This window comes from Talpa occidentalis, unplaced genomic scaffold, assembly GCF_014898055.3.
Source record: "Talpa occidentalis isolate TD23 unplaced genomic scaffold, MPIMG_talOcc4v2.1 talOcc4.14, whole genome shotgun sequence".
NCBI lineage: Eukaryota > Metazoa > Chordata > Mammalia > Eulipotyphla > Talpidae > Talpa > Talpa occidentalis.
The window spans coordinates 42439876-42465900 of record NW_023601433.1 but is presented as its reverse complement, the minus strand read 5'-3'; the positions used below and the strand labels follow the sequence as shown (position 1 = coordinate 42465900).

Here is a 26025-nt window from a genome sequence, read left to right as displayed (position 1 = left end):
AAGCTACTGCCAGACACTGCAGCTCAATCCTGGGCCAGCCAGGAAGGTGATGCATGGCACAGCAGACCTCTCACTTGCCTGCTGCTCCCCTCAACAGTATACTTTGGTCAGTCTGCCTGTTCTGCTCCCCACTCTGTCTCTGGTGAATCCTCTCACCCCCCGACCTCTGGCTTACACCCCAGTTCGTGTGTGCATAAATACATCTTTCAAAAAAAAATTTATCATTGGTTGTAAATTAGATTGATAAAATTTAGTAGATGACCAAGAGAAAACAGATCAAATTCTTGTAATACCATGAAAGTTTCAAATTCTCCAGAGGAGTTAGAAAGAAAGGAGAATAGGCAGACTAGAATGCAGAGAAAGGCATCAGGTTATAAACTTTAACAAAATTTGGAATCCTCCGAAGAATAGTGTTTCAGTAACACTCTAAGCAGGTGATACTAGTTGTTTAAAAATCAGGTTTCATGATAAGGTAAGCCTAAAAATTGTAAAAAAGTTGATCCGGGCCTCCCCCGGTGGCGCAGCGGTTGCCCCTGCAGAGCCGGTTCCTTCCCTGGCAGCCGGAAGAAGCAAAAAAAAGTTATCAAATGTCTCTTCCCAAACCACCTCAATTTTTAATATGCTAACTCAATTTTTATATGCTCTCTCTCCCCATATATATCTATGTGTGTATGTGTGTATATATATATGTATATATATATATACACACACACACACACAAAATAATTTTGATAAATTCTCAGAGCATTTCCAGGGACCATTATTCTTTTATTTATTTATTTATTTATCTGTTTGTTTGTTTGTCTCTATACATGCACTGGGTACAGTCAGAAGCGCGGGAGGGTGAGAGAATCCACCAGAGCCAGAGCGGGGAGCAGAGCAGGCAGAAGGACCGAAGTACACTGCTGAGGGGAGCAGCGGGCGGCAGGAGAGGTCTGCGCGCCATGTGGGACCCTCCTCCGGTGGCCGGGGAGCAGCCGGGAATCAAACCAGCGCCGCAGAGGCCGCGGGCAGCTTCGCAACCCAGCGCTCAACCACTGCGCCACCGGGGAGGTCCAAGGACCATTATTCTAAGATCTCCATTTGGAAAGCAATGTTCTATAGATTTAAAAATTCATCCCTTAAAACTAATTTCTATGAAAATAAAGGGTGATCCCACAGGTGCTTCAAAAATACACATTTGAGCTTTAGGCCTTAAAGATTTCTTTTTATTTTAAACAAAGGATTTTCTTTTAGTGGAAAATTCACTAAATTGGGACCAAAAAACCCTAATTATTGAGTTGAATGGGTTTGCAGTACAAAGCATTGGTTCCCAACCCAGATGCATACTGAAGTCACTGGACACCTTTCAAAAAAGATCAACATCTCAGACCAATTAAAAATAACTCTTTGAGGGTGGGGCCTGAGAACTGCTTTAACAATGCCCAGGTGATTCCAATGTGTAATGGGGTAGAGTGAAAATATGAGATCCACAAAAGTCTAATTAAAAGACAAAAAAAGCAAAGCTGCTGGTAATGTAATGGTTTCAAGTGTTAAAGAAAAAGTTTTAACTTTTTCTTCTTTAGACAAAATCCAAGTCATAAGTATTCATATGTTCACACTCAAGCAAAATAATGTATGCAAAGATATAGGAATGCCTAATAAATCCTATAAATGGTTAATGCAGTTTTAGTTTTAAGAGGCAGAATATTCCCTTTTTTGTATGTCAGTTAACCCCTTGTGATAAATACATGCTGGAGATATATGTTCCAGTCACATACAGAAATGAACTAAAATTACTTAATCTTTTAGAAACAGAATCAAGGATTCACAAACTATGGCATTTTATTTCAGAGCCTTTGCTTACATTTGTACAATATATTACATAATTCTTCATTGTTTGCAGATCCTAATATATACTTTATAGCTTTTATTCTATAAGCTTTTTCTTCAACGTTTTGCTGTCAACAAATCTTTACAGTCCTGTACAAATTTTAATAACTTGAAACCATTTTCAACAAAATCAGTTACTGTAAGCACACACTACAAGACTGAAAATGTTTTTCTTAGAAAAGTTGAATGTAAAGGATTCTGACACGTTAGCATCTACAACAAAACGCTTTGAAATTCTCACATGTCGTATTGCCAGAAAACAAATAAAACATGCTAGCCCCATCCAAAAAAAGTACACAGAACTACAATTAAAACAGTAAAACAGTCTGTACAGTAAAGTACTGTGTATTAACAGTGCCAGGTATTAAATAGCTTGAATGAACACATCCGCAATATACAAATGTCTTACAAAGGTGTAGAATTAAATACAAGTGCCAAACAGAACAGAGATTGGAATCATACAACATAAAGTCAATACAAGTGAAAACAATTTTGCGTTCATTTTGGATTTTATACAAGGCATTTAATTGTATAGTCCTACCACCCCAATTAGCTATTTATATTTAAAATAACCATCCTTTTGAGACAGTTCCTATCAACAACTTTGAACCATAGTAATACAGTTTACTTGTTCCTGAAATCCTCTTGTTGTAGCTCATAATAAAATAAGCAATACAAATGAATTATCTGTAGTTAAGGAAAAAGAAACATTTACAAGAAAACACAAAAATATAACTGTTATAATTCATTATGAATAAATATACACTTTGAACTGGCTAAGTACAATATTTATACATTGTTTAAGATTTAATACAGTTTATTAGCCATTTTCTTTTTTCACACAATGTATTATATCAAAATTAAAAAAAAATACTGATTTATAGAAAAATGGCAAAGTACAGTAGTTCCTTTCCAATTTGAAGGGGCATGAAAAGCCACTGCAAGACCTGTTAGCCTAATTCAAACCTGTAAACATGTTCAGTCTTTTTTTAAAGAGAATCTTTAATATTTGGTTACCAGGATTGATAATCTAATATCCTGTTAACTGCAGGTTTTGAATTTGTTACATGTGCTTGACTTATACAATTAAAGCCACCCTAAGGTGACTTGCTTTAAAAAACAATTAGCTTGTACAAATGAAAATAGGTTCATATTTTTTCATAAATAAATGGAAAAATATCAAATGTTCCAGCTTTTAACAAAATACAAGGGAATACATATACAGTAAGTTATCTTAACATGTTCTGGCCCACCCAATAACTATGCTTACTGTATTGTCTCTACAGGCAGTGAAAAGCCTCCATTTGCCACAGTGGAAGGCCTTCAAGTTACCAGACACACAATTCCCAGACAAGTTGGAAACAATTATTGCTTGAGGAAAAGCAGTTCATTGTACTTTTTCTTCATTAAAAAAAAGTGCACTTAAGTGCCAAGTCAGCTTGTCAAGAAACAATTTTTAAATATAAAATAGTGCTTGTCTGATTTTTTTTTTTGTGCCACTGTGCAGTATAAAAAAAGACGTGGCCATCAACAGCCATTAAGTGCAAAGTGCTTTAGCAAGTCCTGCTGTCACCTGCACTCAACTGACATTCCATTTTGTGATGCGCTGGACATCGAAGGTTCAGCTAAAGTTAACATAACAGCAGCTGTTATGGAACTGGATGAAGGTGAAGAAGAGGATGAAGACGTAGCAGCACCTAAGGAAAAGGGGAAACCAAACTAACAGCTTAATATAAAAAAACACACAACAAAAAGACACAAAACACTAATTCTCAATGCCAAAATTCTGCTATATTCTCCAAAATCATTTAGCTTACAACAAAGGTAGTCAATTTTCACAATAGCACAATGTATATTCAGTAAAACCTAATATATCTCAAGTAACTAGACAGTGCAAAACTATGCAAGTAACAAAAAAGGACAGATCGGCGAATGCTCCTGCATGCATCAAAGAGGAAAAAACTTATGTGCCTAGTCTATGAAGATCTGGGATGATGATGATAATAATAGTATTAGTAGTAATAGAGCATTGAATCCAACAGGAAAAACCTATAATCTACCTGAAAATCCCCCCTATGTTTGGAGTTTCTTAGTAATTTATTATTTTTTATTTATTTATGCATACAAGAACTGGGGTATAGGCCAGAGGTGTGGGGGGTGAGAGGGTGCACCAGAGACAGAGTGGGGTGCAGAATAAGCAGATCTACTGAAATACACAGCTGAGTCTGAGAGCAGTGGGCAGAAACAGGACGGTCTGCTGTGCCATGTGAGTTAGCTCCCTGGCTGGGGATAGAATTCATGCTGCAGTGGCTGGAGATAGCTTGACAGTGCTGAGACTTTAACCCCGGTGTCACCTGGGAGGCCCTATAACTCCTGCTTTTAAAACACATGGAAGCATGGTATATAGTGTCTCTTGATTTTTTAAGAATCTATCTTAGGAAACTGTTCCATATCAATACATATATAGGAGCTATCTCTTTTTCTTTTTTTTTTTTTTTTTTTAAAGATTTATTTATTTATTTATACATACAAGCACTGGGTACAGTCAGAAGCGCGGGAGGGTAAGAGAATTCACCAGAGCTAGAGCGGGGAGCAGAGCAGGCAGGAGGACCGAAGTACACTGCTGAGGGGAGCAGTGGGCGGCAGGAGAGGTCTGCGAGCCATGTGGGACCCTCCTCCGGTGGCCAGGGAGCAGCCGGGGATAGAACCAGCGCTGCAGAGGCTGCAGGCAGCTTCGCAACCCAGCGCTCAACCGCTGCGCCACCGGGGAGGCCCTATCTCTTTTTCTTTTTAAAGTTGAATAGTAGTCCACTGTATTTATGAATTGTAACGAATTTAATTCCTGGACTGTTGTTGTTACCAACAATAATCTAACTGATATTTGAGCATTTTAAGATTAAATGTTTTCTTACTTTTCATAAATGCAAAATGTTACTTGATAATACAATTCAATGATTCCTTGCTACTCTAAGTGTTACCATAACAAGTTTGTGATTACATATTTTTCCTTGTGATCTATTCTCAGAATCAGAATTAGACTGTTCTTCAAACAAAGGCAAATTGTTTCAAAACCAATGTATTCAGGGCCTCCCCTAGTGGCGCAGTGGTTGAGCGCTGGGCTGCGAAGCTGCCCGCAGCCTCTGCAGCACAGGTTCATTCCCTGGCTGCTGGTGAGGGTCCCACATGTCGTGACAGATCTCTCTTGCCGTGCCCGCTGCTCCCCTCAGCAGTGTACTTCATCGGTCTGCCTGTTCTGTTCCCCGCTCTGGCTCTGGTGAATTCTCTCACCCTCCCATGCTTTCTGACTGTAACTGGGTACAGTATAAATAAATAAATAAATAAAAAAAAAAAAAAAAAAAAAAAAAAAAAACCAATGTATTCAGCAATGCATGAAGATAGGAATTTTTTTTTAAAGATTTTTTTATGCATACAAGAGCTGTGGTACAGGCCAGAGACGGGGGGGGGGGGGGGGATGAGAGGATTCACCAGAGACAGAGTGGGTAACAGAACAGGCAGACTGACTGAAACACACTGCTGAAGGGAGCAATGAGCGAGACAGGAGAGGTCTGTTTCACCATGCGGGTTGTTCCCTGGCTGGCCTGGGATTGAAGGGGGATTGAAATGCAGAGGCTTTGGATTGCTTCATAGTGTGGTGCTTAACCCCTTGCGCCACCAGGGAGGTCTGAAGATAAGAATTTCACTTTATTTTCTATCACTGGTTTCAACTATGAACATTTTTGCTAGTAAAAGTACCTAATTTGATTTGCATTTCTTTGGTAACCAGGATACTTTTCCACGGATATTTTAATAATATTTAGGAACTGGCTTTTAATGCTAACTCCCCAGACAAAGCATCAGACTCACTCACTATAGAGAATTTGTGTTGACCACACTTACAAACCATTTTAAAGGAACTATTTCAGGACAGATGTCTTATTATATAGAAAACGTTTATAAAAAGGTCTAGGTGGGCCTTGCTGGTGGCTCAAGGGTTAAATTCTCAGCGCTATCAAGCTATCTCCAGTCACTGCAGCATGAATTGGATCCCAGACCAGGGAACCAACCCACATGACGCAGCAGACCTCTCCAGTCTTGCCCACTGCTCCCTTCAGACGAGATCGGGCGCGTTCAGGGTGGTATGGCCGTAGACCCACTGCTCCCTTCAGCAGAGTATTTCAGTAGATCTGCTTGTTCTGCTCCCTACTCTGTCTCTGGTGAATCCTCTCACCTCTAACCCCCGCCGCCCCGCCCTGTACCTCTAGCCTAGACCTGAGTTCTTATACGGATAAATAAATTAAATAAATCTTTAAAAAAAAGTCTTAGATTACTCAGGTGTGAGGAGCTCTAGCACAACTATTCAAATAACAGTGTGCTTATTATAATGATTTTTAAAAATTTTTAAATGGTTATGTGAGATCAAACACAAACTCTTGATCTTGTTTCCTTTGATAGGATCCTTCTGCATACATTTTATGTACACTAACAATTTCTTTTTCTTTTGTTTTTTTAAAGATTTATTTATTTATACAAGAACCGGGGTACAGGCCAGATGTGCGGGAGGGTGGGAGGATTCACCAGAGACAGAGTGGGGAACAGAACAGGCAGACTGACTGAAATACACTGCTGAAGGGAGCAGTGGGCAAGACTGGAGAGGTCTGCCGTGCCATCATTAACAATTAATTTCTTTTCGAGTACTCCATAACCCAGATAGACTCACCTATCCCACAAATTAAAAAGCCTAGACAGAAGTGGAGAGAGAAAGGAACGAAGATAGCAGTAAAGGGAAGAAGGAAAATTCATCTGAAGAAAAAGGTAAAGAATATAAAAATGAAAGTTCATCAGAGAATGATAATTGTGGAAAAAGAAGAGGGTCAGGGAGGCAAAATCATAAGCTTATAAAGACGCTATCTCCCTTCCCCCATCCTTATTATCCCTTTTCTTTATTCTCCTTCACAGCAAAATGGATCGATCACTTTATCTACTTTCTTACCACCTACTCTTACTCTTTCCACCCAGCTTCTACCTCCACAACTCACTGAAAATGCCTTTGTAAAGGTCATCAATGATTCTAAGATTGTCAAGCTACTGACCACTTCCTTGCCTTTCAAGAGTATTGGGCATGGCTGACTATTTTCCTCCTCCTCAAACTCTTTTCTTGGCCAGACTTTCCTGTTTTCTTCAAATTTTCTGAGGTCTTGCGGTTTCTGTTTTTCCTTTTTCAGACCTACCTCTAAAAGTTGGCTTGCCCCTGCTTTCCTTCCCCCACCTCCCCGCTTATTCACATTTCTTTCCTAGGTAATTCACTCAAGTACTGGGGCTTAAAAAACCGCTGTAACTACAGATATGCCAAATATTTAAAAACTGTATATATCTCTAGTCCTGACATGTCCCCCGAATTACAAATTTACACATCCTGTCTACCTGATAATCCCCACTTGCATGTGTAATAGAAATTTCAAAAAGTACCATATGCTCCGAGCTACTATTTTATTTCTCTAGGTCTTCCTCATTTCTAAAACTGGCACCAAGTATCCAATTGTTCCAGCCAAAAACCCTGTAGGCATCCTTAATTCTGCTCTTTAGCTACCATATCTAATCCATTAGTAAGTACTGCTAACTCAACAGTAATTTCTCTTCCTCTTTCCTGAATAGATCCAATTCCAAATCACTATCATCTACTAAACTATAGCAATGGGATCCCTAATCAACAGTGTTTCTACCACTGTTCCTCTAGAGTCTACTTTCCACAAGGTAGAGTGGTTTAAAAAAAAAAAATCTATAAATAGATTGTCATTTTCCAGTTTATAACATTCAAAAAGTTGTCTATATCACTTAGAATGAAATCTAAACTCTCATCTTGGTCTAGAAGGTCCCAAATAATTTGGTTTTTGTTTACTTAGCTGATATTTCTATCAGTTTCTCACCATGACGATTTTCTTTCTGCTCGGGAAAGGCACCAAGGATATTCCCACCTTAGAGCAGTTGTTCTCAATTTGTTGTGATTTTGTTTCCGAGAGCATATCTGGCAATGTCTGGAGATACTTTTGGTTGCTACAACTGAGGGGTGCTGTTGGCATCCAGTGATTAGAGATGCTAAACATCCTATAGTATACAGGACAGCCCTCCACAGCAAATGTCCAGCCCAAAATGTCAATGATTTCAAATCTGAGAGACTTTATTTATCTCAGGGAATACTTACTTTTCTACTGTAAAGACCCCTTCACAAACAAAGTATCTCCCCAAAACTTTATGTTGAAACCTAACTTCTAATAAGATAGTATTTGGTAATAGGGCCTTCAGGGAGGTAATTAAGGTTAAATGAAGTCATAAGGGGATGTGGGGATCCCTCAGCCAACAGGACCAGTGTCCTTATAAGAGTAAGAAACACCAGTGATTCTATATGAGGATACTATGAGAATGTGGCAACCTATGAGTCAAGGAGAGAGACCTCACGAGAAACTAAATCTGCCACCATCTATGTGATCTGGACTTGTAGTCTCTAGAAACATAAGAAAATAATTTCTGTTGTTTAAGTCATTCACTCTGTTAGGGAAGCTCTGGCAGACTAAGACAACCCTTTCCCCTCAGATGTTAACTTCTCTCACTTCCTCTGGTTGTTAAGGTCTCAATGATAATGTCCAGACCATTTGCAATCCTATCTAATCATTGCCTTAACATAGATCTATTCTCTTTACAGTGCTTTTCACTACCTGAAATTTTATTTTTGTTGTTATTTTTTTAAACAGTCTACAAGCTCCGTGAAAGTAAACATTATAATTTGAGATCATTTTGTTCTTTAATTTTTCCATTTTGTAGATAATGAAAATAAGGTAGAGGGATTGAAGAACTTGCATGAAGATACACAGACATAAACTCATTCGAGTCCAACTGCAAAGTCATAAACTGCTGTATGTTTAAGTATAAAAAAAGGTAAAAACACTTACTTTCTCTCTCTTTCTTCTTTAAACGCTTTCTTCTCCGATCAATGGAAGCTACTTCAGATTTTAATGACAGATAATGTTTTCTGATTTCTTGTAGTTTTTCTTGAAGAATTGTGATGCGTTCAGCACTTGTCATATTTTCCAGGTCCGCTGTGAATTTAAAATTTTCATTAACATTTATTTCTGAACAAAATTTGTGGTTGTAGAAAAAGGTCAAGATAAAACCAAAAATAAAACTTGTAAGCATGTTTCTTTTTCTAGACTAGAATAATGTCTAGCACATAATACGAGCACAATACTTTTTAATATGAATGAATGTATAGAATTAAAGACCTTAGGACTTAAACATGTAAGTTAAAAATTCCACATTCATTTATAGCAGTATCACAAGAGTACATTAAAAATTATACTTAGAAATTAGACTGAAAAGACAATAAAATGTTAAAATTGTACATATTTTTGAATGTTATGACTGTGGACAAATTTTTCTCTTTCATCCTCATTTTGTTCTTTTTTTGATTTTTTTTGACTATGTGTAACTTTTATGAATAACTTTCATGAAGATTTTGAAAACCTCTCAAGTAATTTCAATCTCTTAACAATATTTCCCTGTGTGAGTCTGGGATAATCTTTTCTTCAAAAAAAATTTTTTATGAAGAGTTCTCATATATATATGCAGTAAAATGCAGTTCCATATATCCATAATTCAATTTCAGTACAGCAATTTATGGCAATTCTTGTCTTATTTATATACCTTATTCACTCCCTACCTATAACATCAGATTATTTTAAAGCAAATTTCTGACAGCTTATGCAAAATAATCTAGTATATGTTGGTATTTGCCTCACTTGCCTTAAAATTTTCCTTTCAGTAATATGTTTATCCAAATCAAGATCAAAAAGGTCTTTACACGGTAACTGGTTATTATTACTAGTTCCCTCTTACCTTCAGGGGATATAGTCTAAGATTACTCCCTAATGATATCTGACACCATGAATAGTAAGTGAGTCCTATACATACTATGTTTTTCCATATACATACATTCCTACTATAAATTTTAATTTATAAATTAATAAGATAGTAACAAAAATAAAATAGGACCAGTATAATTGTATACTCTAATAAAAGTTATGTGACTGTGGTCTCTCTCAAAGCATCTTACTGTATGTAACATTTTCAGATTGTGGTTGACCACAAGTAACTGAAGCTGTGCAAAGGAAAACCTCAAATAAGAGGGAACTACTGTATGCCTTGTAAATTTGGTTATAGCCTCTTTTTGGTTACTGAAATGAAGCAAACATGGGGTAAGTGAGGCTGACCTAACTGGTGGGTCCTCACCTGCGTGGTTATGACTCAAAAGCAGATACACAGAAAGAAACAACAACAGGATTTATTTGCATAAGGAGTAAGAAGAAGAGAAAACTGACAGGCTGGCATGTAGCCAAATGTTACCTGTCCTACCCCAAATAGTGTCTGCTGCAGAAAGACCAAGGTCCAAGCTTAATCCTCATAGGGCAAGCTGGGGGCAAGAATCTACACAGACATCCCTCCTCACCATGGTTTAATGTCCAGGCACCAGTTGTTTAACTGCTAAAGCTCCAGTGGTCTAACTGTCCAAAGCCCCAGCAGATTAAGTGCCAAAAGCACTATCTCCACTGCTATTTCCCATTAGCTCCCCGCTTAGGATGCCAGAGAGTGTTATCCGGAAAGCACCTTCTACAATCAAGTTGGTTATGAGCAGCATCCACTCACTCAGAGGTTCATTTTTACTGTTCCTCTGACATTACCAGCATCAAAAGTTACTAGATTTTACAGCTAAACTGTTGATTTAATATGCCACTTACACATCTGAAAACTCCATTTGTAAACTTTGGGTAATCGGTTACTGGGTTCCTTGAGATCAGGATCCTTGTCACCATTCTTTCCACATTTTCCTGGAGACTGTGTCCTTGCAGGAGATTTGGTATTATGAGATTTCATACCAGTGGAAACTGATTTGACTGGCTGAGTCTTAGTTACACTTTCACCAGCAGAAAGTTCTTCACTATCACTACTGTTTGCTGAAAGAAAGAAAAAAAGAAAAGCGTAAGTAAACAGAAAAGTAACGAAGAATTTGTCACAGATTTTAGCAGACAATTTAAAAATAACCATTTGAAATTATTATTAGAGTAAACAATTTGTTTTATAGGCCCTGTCTAGAAACTTGGAAAATCATCACATACAAATACATAGTAGCATCTCAGCTAAGGAAAATAAAAACAAAAAGTGTTCTTACCTGAATTACCAATAATATTAAAAAAAAAATACCAAACTAACTTGATAAACTGTCAAATAAACAGTAATTATTTGAAAGGCTTTTTACTCTATTATGTTCACATATAAATATATCTCAAATAGAATACAGCATTTTTTAAAATGACTTATTATAGAAACTTCTTAATTTTAGTAGGTTAGATTGTATACAGTTGTACATGTAACATTTTCTACTCCTTTGGAAACAGAGAGAATGATACATAAATCATCTTGTTCAATAAAAAAATTTTTTGGAAATAAATTCTAAGCTTTGATATACACAATGAATTTCTTAAGTAACTCCTACACTGTAGCTTGCTGACTAAAATAAATCCATTTTATCCTGGTAAATATATTCATTAATTTATAGTCAGAGTCTATGTAATAATTATGTTACACTTGCCTTTAGATTAAACCCCAGGATGGAAATGGGTAACCTTGACAGTTCACCATGTGACTAGGCAATGGCACTGATATTTCCATAAATTACCTTTTTCTAGATACAAAGTATTCTTTTAAATTCCATGAGAGTAAAACCACTTTACTAAATAATTCTCAGACAATGGCTTCCTCATTCTGATTTACCAAGACAAAAGTTCAAAAATTAAAATGGGAGAATAAACCACTTCTCTAAATTATATGAATATTAACTGACTTATTGAAGATGAGCTCTCTTAGGAAATGTCATTTAAATCATAGAGTTTTGAAGCCAAAACAACATAGTGTAAAAAAACACATTTAAATATCCTATCAGTTACTTCAAATAATTGATGATCAATTTGGCATGTGTTTACTGACTCTTCATTGAATAATAGCTACCAAAAAAAAGTATAGTTAAGCTCTCAAAGCCTGGAAATTACTCCAGGTAGGAGCAGTATAAACTCTTCCCACTGTGGTGTTTGGGAATAAAAAAAATCCACCACTCTTTAACACATATCTTAAATGAATCCCCTCCCATGCCCCCCTCTGCTGCTCTGGAACCCCTGGCAACTCCTAGCTAAGCCACCCAAGGCTTGGCCCCACTCTGATGCAGTGGTCTGCCTCAGCCTGGCTTTCATGGCCTTGCTGAGCACAGTCGCCCGGGGCCCCAAGGGACGCCATATTCACCGCCTGGAAGTCATAAGGGCTCAGCAGAACCTCGGGGAGCTGGCCGCATAACCCTTTTCTGCACTGAAGTGCAGCCAAGCCGGCCGATAGCAAAGGTCAGGCAGTGGAGGTGGCAGAAGTCTCCTGGAAGAGCAGCAGGAGGTCAGTGTGGGACACCTGAAAAAAAATTCTTTACATATTTTCTGCTTCTCACTTTGTCTACAAAAGAGAGATAAAATGTGCAGCTCTCAGGAGAAACACAGAATATTTATATTCCTGTAGATCAATAAGCAGAGTCATTGCTAAAGTTAAGTCTTTAGTTGGAGCATACTTAACACCAAAGTATGGTTTATCGCTGCTCTTGGGGCACACAGTTTGGGTTACTAAAGATAAAGAGTGGACACAATAAAGATAAAGACAGGAGTCTTTGGATTTATAACTATAAAGCTATCTTGACTCTTCCAGGTTTATTTGCCCTTCATTATTACAATCAATTACATTGCAATAAAAATAATATATAATTGAAGCATTTCATAATATATGATACATGTGATGGCAAGTTGAAAGAACTCTGGAACATAAAACTAACAAAGATATCTATGTTTATATTATATTTTGGCTATTATTTTAAAAAGGAGTACCTGATCATTCATCAGCAATCAGTAACACTGCTAACATTCATCAGCAATCAATAACACAACTAAATAGTACCAAATTGCTTAAACCTAGAATTTACCTATGATCAGAGGACTTCTGTGTGACTTTTCTGAGGGTAGAGACAAATACTGAACTATCCCATGTCCTGAATATTCTTTTCTTAATGGGAAAAAAATGTATCCACCATTACTTTATTTAAAACATTACAGAGGTTTCACACTTACTGCCTTTTCCCTTTTTCTTGTTGTTTACCACTGTTGCTTTATGGCTTCGTTTCTGCTTTTTTGATGAACTTCCTCCTCCCTGAACTTCTTTCACTCTTTTCTGACCTGTACAGGCTATAATGGGAAAGAAAATTAAGTAACACAAAATAAAATCAAACTTCCCTTAAGTATAAATGAATCCTACAATTTAGAAGCATAGACAATTTCAGAACTACATGTTCCAAAATTTATAAATTTATAAATTATCACAAAAAGTATTAGTTTTTTAAAATAGTCACTAACTATTGCACATTAATAAAAGCTAGGGTTTTTAAAAAAGTAACTTAAATATGCACATCCTTCTTTGAAAAATCAGATACAAGTGGAAAATAGCTCTCAATATAGTGCTGGGAGTTTATGAGTCTAATAGTTCAAAACAGATATATTATAAAAATGAAAATTAGAATTTGTTAAAATTGAATAAAACTAAAATAGTAAAATCACAGGTAAAAATACTGATATCAATGTCACTGATATTAATATAATTTTTAAATATTATGATATACATGGAATAAATTTTAGTAGTAATTCAGTTATTTTACCAATTTGTTTCAACAGTAACTTAGTTTCCAGGGCACTGGTTAACATATGTACATTTACAAATCCAGTATAGTGTTCTGAGGAATATTTCATCTTCTTGAGAGGAAGTTATCCCAAACATTGTAAATATATACCATTTCTTTAAGAACTAGAATCTTCACTTCCTTGCTGCCCAGGCTTCATTGATTACTACTCCAAATAATAACCACTACTCCAAACTCTAAGCATCTTCTTATATTACTAATGTGATCTCAATATCTACTGTATTTCTGTATTTTTCCAATGATATACATTGTCCCTCCATACAGCAGCTCTCTGTCCAGAGATCATATAAAATCCTACCTCTACTCAGTTCCAATGTCATATACTATAATGATATGACATAAATTAACATTATGATAAAAACTAAGCCCATGCTTGCTTTCAAAAATACTAAATCTAGGGGCCTCCCTGGTGACATTATGCAGGTATCAGCAGCCACTGCAGCACAAGTTCAATCCCCAACCAGGAAGTTAACCCACATGGCACAGCAGAGCTCTCTGTGTCTCACCCACTGCTCCCCTCAGCAGTGTATTTCAGTAAATCTGACTGTTCTACTCCCCACTTTGTCTCTCACCCCACTCCACCCTCTGCACTTCTGGCCTACACCTCAGCTCTTGTATGCGTAAATAAATAAATCTTTAAAAAAAATACTAAATTTAAATAGTAAAACTTTTTTTTACTCGATACAATGTGAATTCTTAGTTCTGCTACCAAAGGTAAAATCAACCCTTGAATATACAAGACCTGTTTTTTTAGGTCAAAAATGGAACAGGCTATTATCAGTTTTACATGCAACTTCCTAGATAGCTTTCTTTTTTACTGGATTACATCTTACTGAAAACGCTTCATAATGCATTTTAATTTAACAATTTGAATGAAACATAAAGAAGGTAATTTAGACAGTTAGTGTAATGAAGCACAGAATCTTAAAAATAATTGCCAAATTACTGAACACAAGAGTTTATTTCTGAAGCATTTTGCTACAAGAAATAAAAAGCCTAATGTAAATTAAACTGGAGGGAAATCCTAAACCTAATTGTGAAACTTATGTTTTTTAACTCTTAATATAATGTGAATTCTCCAATTATCAGTACTCAAATTTGTTAAAATCAGGTCATTTAAAATGTGTTTAAGAATTAATTTCTGGGGGCTTCCCCGGTGGCGCAGCGATTGAGTACTGGGTTGCGGGGCTGCCCGCAGCCTCTGCAGTGCCAGTTCAATCCCCGGCCGCTGGCAAGGGTCCCACATGGCGCGCAGATCTCTCCTGCCGCCTGCTGCTCCCCTCAGCAGTGTATCATCAGTCTGCCTGTACTGTTTCCCACTCTGGCTCTGGTGGATTCTCTCACCCTCCTGCACTTTAGAATTAATTTCTGAACAGAGGTAAGCTCTAAATTATAGGTTTTGATTTGATAAAGCAAGATGGTTTCTGTTACCCTCAATTTGGTTACAGTTTCCAAGTTGATTTAGTTTATCAAAAGATAAGCTATCATAGGGCCTCCCCGGTGGCGCAGCGGTAGAGCGCTGGGTTGCGAAGCTGCCCGCGGCCTCTGCGGTGCCGGTTCAATCCCCGGCTGCTCCCCGGCCACCGGAGGAGGGTCCCACATGGCGCGCAGACCTCTCCTGCCGCCCGCTGCTCCCCTCAGCAGTGTACTTCGGTCCTTCTGCCTGCTCTGCCCCTCGCTCTGGCTCTGGTGAATTCTCTCACCCTCCCGCGCTTCTGACTGTACCCAGTGCATGTATAAACAAAACAAACAAGCAAACAAATAAAGAAAAACATGCCTCTATTAAAAAAAAAAATCTTTTAAAAAAAAAGATAAGCTATCATATCTCATTAAAAAGTTTAAATGATTTTTAAGAAAAGAACATGTAAAGATAAAACCTCTTACGAAGTATAATTATTAAAACTTCATTGCTGAAAGCCTCTTATCTGTGATCTTTAGTTTTGAAGATTACTCTATTTATGCCTAGATAATTTAGTTCCATGAGTATGACACAGAAATATAATCACAGTAGTTGTATGCATGAATGCGGAAAAAAAAAAAAAATCCTGATTTAACTGCAACTATATTTTCATTCAATACCTATTTTAAAAAGAAATGTTTTAAGACAAGATTTTGTATGACAATGCTCTGTCAATTATATCTTGACAAAGCTGGAAAAGGAAAAAAAATTTGTGTGAGAAATCTTAAAATTAACCTGATTTAGATCAAACTCTTTAAGCTTAGCTAAAAAACTAATGCTAGCAGAATATATAAATATATATACCCTATATAAAATATATACCCTAATGCTCTAATTTTACAAAGAAAAAGTAGTTTTCAAAGTCAAGTGTCAGCCTAACACATAATAATTTAAAGACACTTGAGCAAAGTGAGTTTATAAGAAAAAAGGTGACAGAAGATGGTCATGGCACCACCAAAAGGCACTAAACTTTTGGAAAGTACTAATTTGAATTTCCACTTAAATTTAACAACTTCACGGAAAATCAAAAGTATTACTAGGTTGTTAACATATACACTGGTCCTTCCATTTGGAAGCTATGCATCTAAGAAAGCATCAAATCCTTTTACAAACTCACACAAGTTAGTCAGGCTTGAAAATCAGTTTGACACGGTTGTCTGAGGAAAGCAGTGCCTGGACAGTTGGTTGCTCCAAACCCCTACATACAGTATTTGGTTAAGGGTGGAGGGGTCTGTCAACAAATCAAAATGTTTGTGAGAAACTGCACATTACAATTGCAAAAACAATGTTACAGAAATATATGCCATAGAGTCATGCCATATAGTCAACTGGTGTATAATGAATTTTCAAACAAATTTGGATTTGGGCCTGGGGGCAATGTCTAGCATGTGTTCTGATCCATTGTGAAATGTCATGGGCAGCTCAGGAAAAGGACATTAAATTCTTTTCAAGCTTTTAAATGCATTTCATTATTTAATATTCAAATTACCTTTCACATTTCCATTTTTACCATGTTCACACAAGTACTTCACTTAATCATGTCACATTGTAACAAGAGATACTTGAAACCACTGAAACTATGAGGGGAAATACTAAAATAAGGCAGCATATACTTCTTGCGCCTCACCTTTTTCAGTATGTTCTGGTTCTGGCTGATTACTACTGCTGGAGCTCACACTTGCATCAAAGCCTGCTGGTGAGCTGTTCCCTTCAGACTGGAGGTCTTGGAGCTCCCCGGCAACACTATCCACCTCTATTGTGCTATCGGTTTCACTCTTGATACTTCGAACCTCTTCCTGGTTTGGAGCCAGTGGTTCTGATATTGTTACAGAAGAATGTTGCCTACTGGCTTCTGTTACAGTAACTGAGGAAGGCGATTCAGGTGTAGTAGGAGGGGTATTTAGCACTGAATTACTGCCACTACTTGGAAATTCAGCTTTTTTATCACTGGCCTCTACTGGTTTTTCATCAGCGGGTTTGCTCTCGGCACTGGCTGGTGGTGGTGTTTCTAGCTCAGTGCTGGGTGAGCAGCTCTCCTCCTCAGCAACAGTCTGCAGTGACCCCTCTGTTGGGCCCTCTTCTGGGGCAGGATGAGGCGGAGAAGCTGCAGCCTCAGTGTCAGAATCTGAAAAAAGCTCCTTCAGTGTTTTTTTAGGCCACTGTCCCTGAATACTTGACCAGACATCTTTTCGATCTTTAGCTCTGCTATTCTGAAGTCTTTCATCAGAATTATTTAAAAGTTTTATTCTTTTTTCTGCAACTTCTGAAAATCCTGAATAAAAACCAGTTGTCCGGAGAGATTTTCTTTTTTCCTCCAACCCATTGTATTTCTTAGTTGGTGTCACCTTTGCTTTTGCTTTTTCTTCTTCATCTTCATCTGAAGAGCTGTTGCTACTGTTTTCTATGCAAAGCGATTCTTTGTTCTTGGCCTTCTCTTCTTTTTTGCCAGGTGATCCAGTTTTTAGACATTCCTCAGCACTGCAATACCTTCTTTTACCACGTTTTACCTGTGGTTTTGAAGATTTATCTGTGATGTCCTTCTTGCTATCCTTTCTCTTTTTTGTGACTTCATCTTCTTCATAATCAGTATCTTCAGATAATCCTTCAATATCTTTTCTTAATCTTTCAGGAGATTTTGACACTGCTTTAGATATTACCAAATCTGCATGGGCTCTGTTTTCTTCTAGCAAAGATGAACTATTCTGTTCCTCTTTTGCAATAAGGTCATTTCTGGTGTGGGTCAAATGATCAATCTTAATTTCTTCTTTGCCATTATTGTCTATGTCTTGAGCACCTGTCTCATCCTCTGGTTCACTGTCTTCAGCAGAACTCTCAGAAGCTAGAAAAATGAAAGAAACAACAATGAGTATCATAAGAACACTGTCTTCTCTGTATCTGACACTTTATAGTGTTTGTAGTGACTGATGTTTGTAGTGACTCCAAGATGCTTAGGTCCACAATTTTACAGATGAGGAAACCAAACTTTGGAGAGTTAAGACACTGACCCAATGCTGAAAATGTTCTACATCATGGCTGTGATAGTAATGCCACTGTATACTTTTGACAAACTCAACATGTGAATATAAAAGTTGTGAATTTTATTGCCTGTAAATTATACCTCAATAAAGCTAATAAAAAATTCTATAAATTTATAGTGGAGTGAGGATGTAGTCCCAGGTTCCTATAGTCTTATTTAGTAGTCTTATAAAATCGTAGCCTTCATTTTTAATGTAGTAATGATTATTCAATGATTTCGTGAATAACGGATTTCTACAATGTTTTAAGGTATAAACAAAATTAACAAATAATTGTAATCTTATTTAACATAGTTACAGAATTTATTTTTAAATGTTCATTTTAGTAAGTGAATACAATTAAATATAACAAACAATAGCTTCTAATATGATGTTAACATAACACTTACTGAAAAATAGTTGTACACCTGGCATTTTCAGATGTGCTGCCCAGCTCATATTACTCAATGCCACAACAGCTCTGAGTCTAGTGAGCCCCAATCCATAGTGTAGAAGACTGAGATTAGATTTTAGAATTGGGACCGTTCTTCAATAAAGACTGCTTAAAACCGGCAGAAGGCTCCCGGAGGAGCCAGAGGTGAGCTAGGAAGTTCGCCCACCCTAGGCCCCTTCTGGCCAGCAGTCCAAGCCCAGACGGGGAGCAAGCACCCAAGGCCGGGGCAAACCAGGCTCACAGGGGAGTGCGTACCCACATCACCTTTTTAGAACAGGGATCTATCTTCAATAAAGACTGCCTGAAACCGGCAGAAGGCTCCCAGAGGAGCCAGAGGTGTGCTGGGAAGTTTGCCCATGACAGGCCCCTTCAGGCCAGCAGTCCGAACCCAGAGGGGGAGCGGGCACCCATGGCTGGGGCAGACCGGGCACGCGGAAGAGTGTGCCTGTCTCCAAAGCACCATTTTAGAACAGGGACCCTTCTTCAAAAAAGACTGCTTGAATTTGGCAGAAGGCTCCCCGTGGAGCCAGAAGGAGAAGGTTCGCTGCGCAGTCAGAGGTGAGCTAAAGGCCCCCACAAGCCTGGTCCCACCTGGCAGGAAGTCAGAGCCCAGAGGAAGATCCAGAGATTTGGAACCCAGAGTGCAATCCAACTGCCCCACCTCCAGGGAAGTCTGTGGGACTTAAAGATGCACCTTTGTAACTAAACACATAAGGAGGCGAGATTCTGTGACAGTGACCATTAACATACTCAAAGTACCACTGCCTCACTAGACTTCTGGCATAACAGTTCTTGACTCGTTTGGATTTCTGAAACTCCCGAAAGAACACACCAAAAAGATGCCAGCCAGTACCAGCGGCACAATGTCCCAACACATAAGGCAAATTAGAAGACAGGCAGCAGGGAAAAGAAAAACTACAAGCAAAGTAGCAACATCTAAAAAAAAAGACACACCACAAAAAAAAAAAAAAAAAAAACAATCACCAGCTTGCAACTACGGCGACTTGGAAGAACTTCTGAGCCTTCCAGAAAAAGAATTTAAAATTGCCATGATTAAAAAAACTGATGGAAGTCATTAAAGAAAACAACACTCAGAAGAATGAAATTGAGTCCCTAAAGAGGGTAGCAAAAGAAACACAGGAGATCAAAGAATTAATGGAGGCACTAAAGAACTCTGGGAAAAGCAATGAAAGCAGAATAGATGAAAAGGAAGAACGAGTAAGTACTCTTGGAGACACAGAAATAAAAAGAACCAAAACACAAAAGGAAAGAGAAGTACGAAGGAAAAAGACCAAAGAAAGACTTCGAGAACTATCTGACTCCATGAAGAAAGGAAATATAAGAGTTACAGGAATCCCAGAAGAAGAGGAGAGAGATGTAGGAACAGAGAAAATATTCAAGGAAATAATTGAAGAGAACTTCCCAAATGTGAAGAAAGAGCTGAAAATAGATATACAAGAAGCAAGAAGAACACCAAACTTTCATGACAAAAGGAAAAATACAGCAAGACACATAATAGTACAGCTCCCAAGAATCCAGGACAAGGAAAAAACAATGAAGCTGACAAGAGGGAAGGAACAGATAACATTCAAAGGAAAACCAATCAGACTGACATCAGACTTCTCCGAAGAAACACTATGGGCAAGGAGAGAGTGGAGGGACATAGTCAACAGACTCCAAGAAAACAGATGCCAACCAAGAATACTCTATCCCGCAAAGCTCTCCTTCCTCTATGAAGAAAGAATAAGGACCTTCCCAGACAAACAGAAACTCTGGAATTTCATTATGACTAAACCCCCACTCCAAGAAATACTACAAGTAGTCCTAAAGCCAGAATCTCAGAGGGATGAATAACAACGAAAGGCCAAAAAAAAAAAAAAAAAAAAAAAAAGTTATTAAAAGAATAAATAAAATCAAAGGAAAGACAAACACAATGGCAAATACAGATGCTAACATATCAATATTAACTCTAAATGTAAATGGACTAAACTCTTCAATAAAAAGACACAGAGTCACAGGCTGGATTAAGAAACAAAACCCAACCTTTTGCTGTCTCCAGGAAACACATTTAGATACAAAAGATAAAAACAGACTCAAAGTTAAAGGATGGAAAACAATCCTACAAGCAAATGGACCAAAAAAGAAAGCAGGAACAGCTATACTTGTATGTATCAGATAAAACAGATTTCAAACTCAAAAAGATAAAAAGAGACCCCAACGGTCACTACATTATGATCAAGGGGACAATACTTCAAGAAGAAATAACACTCATTAACATATATTCACCAAACGAAGGAGCACCAAAATATATCAGACAACTATTATCATCTTTGAAAACAGACATCAGAGAAAACCCATATGTAGTGGGAGACTTCAATACACCACTATCAACAATGGATAGATCAACGAGACAAAAAATAAGTAAAGACACTAAAGCTCTAAATAAGGATCTAGAGCACTTGGGCTTAACAGACATCTATAGAACACTAAACCCCCAAAAATCTGAGTGCACATTTTTCTCAAGCGCACACGGATCATTCTCCAGGATCAACCACACACTGGGACCCAAGAGAAACATCAACAGATACATCAAGATTGAAATTATACCAACCATCTTTTCTGACCATGAAAGCATCAAACTAGAAATAAACCATAAAAAGAAGGCAAGGAACTCTCCTACCTCATGGAGATTGAAACCCACACTACTGGAAGACCACTGGACTAATGAGGAGATCAAAGAAGAAATTAAAAAATTCTTTGAACTGAATGACAAGGAGGACACCAATTTCCCAAATGTATGGGATGGAGCAAAAGCAGTAATAAGAGGAAAATATATAGCAATAGAGGCTCACATTAAGAAACAAGAAAGAACTCAAAGAAACAACCAAATCTCGAAGCTCAAAGATCTAGAAAAAGAACAACAAAAAAACCCCAAAACCAGTAGAAGAAAAGAAATAATAAAAACCAAAGCAAAAATAAATGAAATCGAAACTAAAAAAACAATCCAAAACATCAATGAAACCAAGAGCTGGTTCTTCAAAAAAATAAATAAAATAGACAAACCCCTAGCCAAGCTCACAAAGGAAAAAAGGAAGAAAGCACAAATAAACAGGATCACAAATGAAAGAGGAGAAATCATAACGGACACAGCAGAAATCAAAAGAATAATCAGAAACTACTATGAACAGTTATATGAAAACAAATTCAACAATCTAGAGGAGATGGACAAATTCCTACAACTCTACAATCACCCAAAGCTAGATAAAGAAATAGAACACCTAAACACACCAATTACAAGCAGCAAAATTGAAATGGTAATCAAAAACCTCCTCAAAAACAAAAGCCCAGGGCCTGATGGATTTACAAATGAATTCTACCAATTGTTCAGAAACGAATTAGTGCCTATCCTTCACAAACTCTTCTAAAAAATTGAGAAGGAGGGGATAAAACCAAACACGTTCAATGAAGCCAACATTACACTAATATCAAAACCGAACAAGGACAACACACAAAAAAAAAAACTACAGGCCAATCTTGTTAATGAATACTGATGCAAAAATCCTCAATAAAATTTTAGCTATCAGAATCCAACAATGTATCCATAAGATAATTCATCACAACCAAGTAGGATTCATTCCAGGGACACAAGGATGGTTCATCATCCGAAAATCAATCAACGTTATCCAACACATCAACAAAAAGAAATATAAAAACCATATGATAATATCAATAGATGCCGAGAAACCCTTAAACAAAGTGCAACACCCATTCATGATAAAGGCCCTTGAAATTCTTGGGATACAAGGAACATAACTCAACATCATAAAGGCCATATATGACAAGCCAGCCAGCCAGTATCATTCTCAATGGTGAAAAGCTGACAGCATTTCCATTAAGATCTGGAATAAGACAAGGATGTCCACTCTCACCACTGCTTTTCAATATAATACTGGAAGTCCTAGACAGAACAATAAGATAAGAGAAAGACATACAAGGAATCCAAATAGGAAAAGAAGAAGTCAAACTATCACTATTTGCAGATGATATGATAATATACATAGAGAACCCCAAAAACTCCACAGAAAAACTAATCAAACTCATCAATCAGTTCAGTAAAGTGGCAGGATACAAAATCAACACGCAAAAGTCAGTAGCCTTCCTATACACAAACAATAAATCTGAGGAAGAAATAAAAAAAACCATCCCTTTTATTATTGAAACAAAAAAAATCAAATACTTGGGAATAAATCTAACAAAAGAGGTAAAGGACCTATACAAATAAAACTATAAAACACTGTTAAAAGAAATAGAAGAAGACACAAAGAAATGGAAAGACATCCCCTGCTCATGGATTGGAAGAATAAACATTATTAAAATGGCCATCATACCAAAAGCAATATACAGATTTAATGCTATTCCAATAAAAATTTCAATGTCATTCTTCAAAGAAATAGAACAATTATTGATGAAATTCATATGGAATCACCAAAAACCCCGAATAGCTAAAGCTCTCCTGAAAAAAAAAAAAAGGAAGGGAATGGAGGCATCACACGCCCAGATGTCAAACTATACTACAAAGCCATAATCATCAAAACTGCATGGTATTGGAACAAGAACAGACACACAGACTAATGGAACCGAATAGAAAATCCATAAATAAACCTACAGATTTATGGTCAACTAATCTTTGACAAAGAAGCAAAGAACATGCATTGGAGTAAAGAAAGTTTGTTCAATAAATGGTGCTGGGAAAACTGGGTTGCTACATGCAAAAGAATGAATCTTGATTACTACCTAACACCATGCGCAAAAACCAGCTCAAAATGGATTAAAGAACTAGACATAAAACCTGAAACCATAAAATACATAGAAGGAAATATAGGCGAAACACTACATGATATGCACATCAAAGACATCTTTACAGACACATCACCCAAAGCAGTGATAGTGAAGGCAAAGATAAACAGCTGGGACTACATCAAATTAAAGAGCTTCTGCACAGCAAAAGAGACAATAACAAAAACAAAGAGAAACCCCACTGACTGGGAGAAGATTTTTGCACACAACACTAATGATAAAGGACTGATCACAAAAATCTACAAAGAGCTGATGAGATTCAACAACAACAAAGAAAATAATCCAGTCAGAAAATGGGCAGATGAGCTAAAAAGAAACTTCTCTGAAGAGGAAATGCAAATGGCCAACGGGCATATGAAAAAATGTTCAACATCACTTGTAATCAGGGAAATGCAAATCAAAACTACAATGAGATACCATCTTACACCAGTGAGCATGGCACATATTAAAAAAACTAGCAACAACAAATGTTGGTGAGGTTGTGGAGAAAAAGGAACTCTCTTGCACTGTTGGTGGGAGTGCAAACTGGTCCAACCACTATGGAGAGCTGTGTGGAGATTCCTCAACCTACTAAAGATAGAGCTTCCAGGGCCTCCCCGGTGGCGCAGCAGTTCCGGCTGCTCCCCGGCCACTGGAGGAGGGTCCCACATGGCGCGCAGACCTCTCCTGCCTCCCGCTGCTCCCCTCAGCAGTGTACTTTGGTCCTTCTGCCTGCTCTGCTCCCCACTCTGGCTCTGGTGAATTCTCTCACCCTCCCGTGCTTCTGACTGTACCCAGTGCATGTATATAACAAACAAACAAACAAATAATAAATAAATAAATAAGACATGCCTCTAGAAAATTAAAAAAAAAAAAAAAATTTTCCTACTTTCTCTTTAAAAAAAAAAAAAAAAAAAAAGATAGCGCTTCCATATGATCCAGCAATTCCACTCCTAGGTATTTACCCAAAGGACACAGAAACATCAATTCCAAAGAGCACCTGCACCCCTATGTTTATAGCAGCACTGTTTACAATAGCTAAGCTTTGGAAACAACCCAAATGCCCAAAAATAGATGACTGGATCAAGAAGATGTGGTACATATACACCATGGAATATAACTCAGCATTCAAAAAAGATAAACACATGCAATTTGCAGCAACATGGATGGCGCTGGAAGGGATCATGCTCAGCGAAATAAGCCAGAAAGAAAAAGAAAAATACCGGATGGTCTCACTCATAGCAGGAATCTAGAAAATAAGGGGGTCGCAATTGTATGGGGAATATAAAAATAAAATTTATAATAAAAAAATAAATAAAAACTTCAAAAAAAAGAGAAAAAAAAATCATATATGTGTGTATCTCGTGTTTGTTTTTTTAAAAAGATTTTTTTTTTTATTTACGCATATAAGGGGTGAGAGGATTCACCAGAGACAGAGAGGGGAACAGAACAGGCACATCTACTGAAATACACTGCTGAGAGAAGCAGTAGGCGAGACAGGAGAGGTCTGCTGCACCATGTGGGTCAGGTCCTGGACGGGAATCGAACTTGGGCTCCAATGGCAGCCAATGGCTTCACAGTGCTGAGACTTAACCCCTTGCATCACCAGGGAGGCCCTGATTTGTTGTTTAATACACATATCACTCACGAAATAATGAGGTACAAATCAGTAACATAATTGTGACACAAATGACTGGAAAATCCTAGTTGACATTTTCTTGATTGGTTTTCTATGGCTTTTTGATGCCTCGTGTTGTTTGATATGATTCTAGAAGCAATGCTGAAGCAGTAGTGAGTGTGATTGACTAGTAATGTCTTCCCTTATTTTTTCTTTTTAAAAAAGATTTATTTATTTATTTATGCATAGAAGAACTGAGGTGTAGGCCAGAGGTGCCCGGGTAAGGGGAGAGGTGAGAAGATTCACCCTGGGAGCAGAATAGACAAATCTACTGAAATTTACTGCTAAGGGGAGCAGCAGCAGAGACAGGAGAGGTCTGCTGAGCCATGTATGGGTTAGCTCCCTGGCCAGGGATCAAACTCAGGCTGTAGTGGTAATAGCTCTGAAATTTAACCCCTATGCCACCAGGGAGGTCTCTTCACTTATTTTCACTATTCTTTGATCAAAAAGCTATCACTTGCCCTCTTCCTAAAATTTTCATTACTTTTTTTAATATTTTCTGGAAGATACCCTCAACTTTAAATTTTAAAGTATTCTACTGATTTTAATTTGAATTTTTAAATCCAAGTTTTTCTTGTTACTTTTTTATTGCATCCTTCTCTTGCTTATAGATACTCACAGGATCTCTGAGATTATTAATAATCAGAGAAGTAACTATTACTTTATTTGCGTCAGCTTCACTAATTCTCTCAAGGGCCATTTTTTTGTTTGTTTTAGCTTCCATCTTTTATGTCAGAGCTTTCATGTTGAAGCTTTTCTTGATTACTCATATTTAAGTAGGACTACTTAAATATGATTAAGTAGATTAAATATGATTACTCATATTTAGTAGGACTACTAAAACTTATCTGGTACCACTGTGTTGGTACAGTTTATTAATGGATAAGC

General features: G+C 37.4%; 1 protein-coding gene across 5 annotated transcripts in view; it reads right to left on the bottom strand.

Annotated features, from left to right (window-relative positions):
* Positions 1-1801: 1801 nt before the first annotated feature.
* ARID4B (AT-rich interaction domain 4B) overlaps positions 1802-26025 on the bottom strand; it is a 134565-nt gene continuing 110341 nt past the window's right edge. For all 5 annotated transcript variants that reach the window (XM_037510397.2, XM_054694986.1, XM_037510395.1 and 2 more), the window contains 5 exons: positions 16783-17994; positions 13074-13187; positions 10659-10874; positions 8817-8963; positions 1802-3569 (listed from right to left, as the gene is read on the bottom strand). In XM_037510397.2, the coding sequence (XP_037366294.1) occupies positions 3442-3569; positions 8817-8963; positions 10659-10874; positions 13074-13187; positions 16783-17994 (1817 nt within the window). In that variant the 3' untranslated portion in view covers positions 1802-3441. The remainder of the gene's footprint in view (positions 3570-8816; positions 8964-10658; positions 10875-13073; positions 13188-16782; positions 17995-26025) is intronic.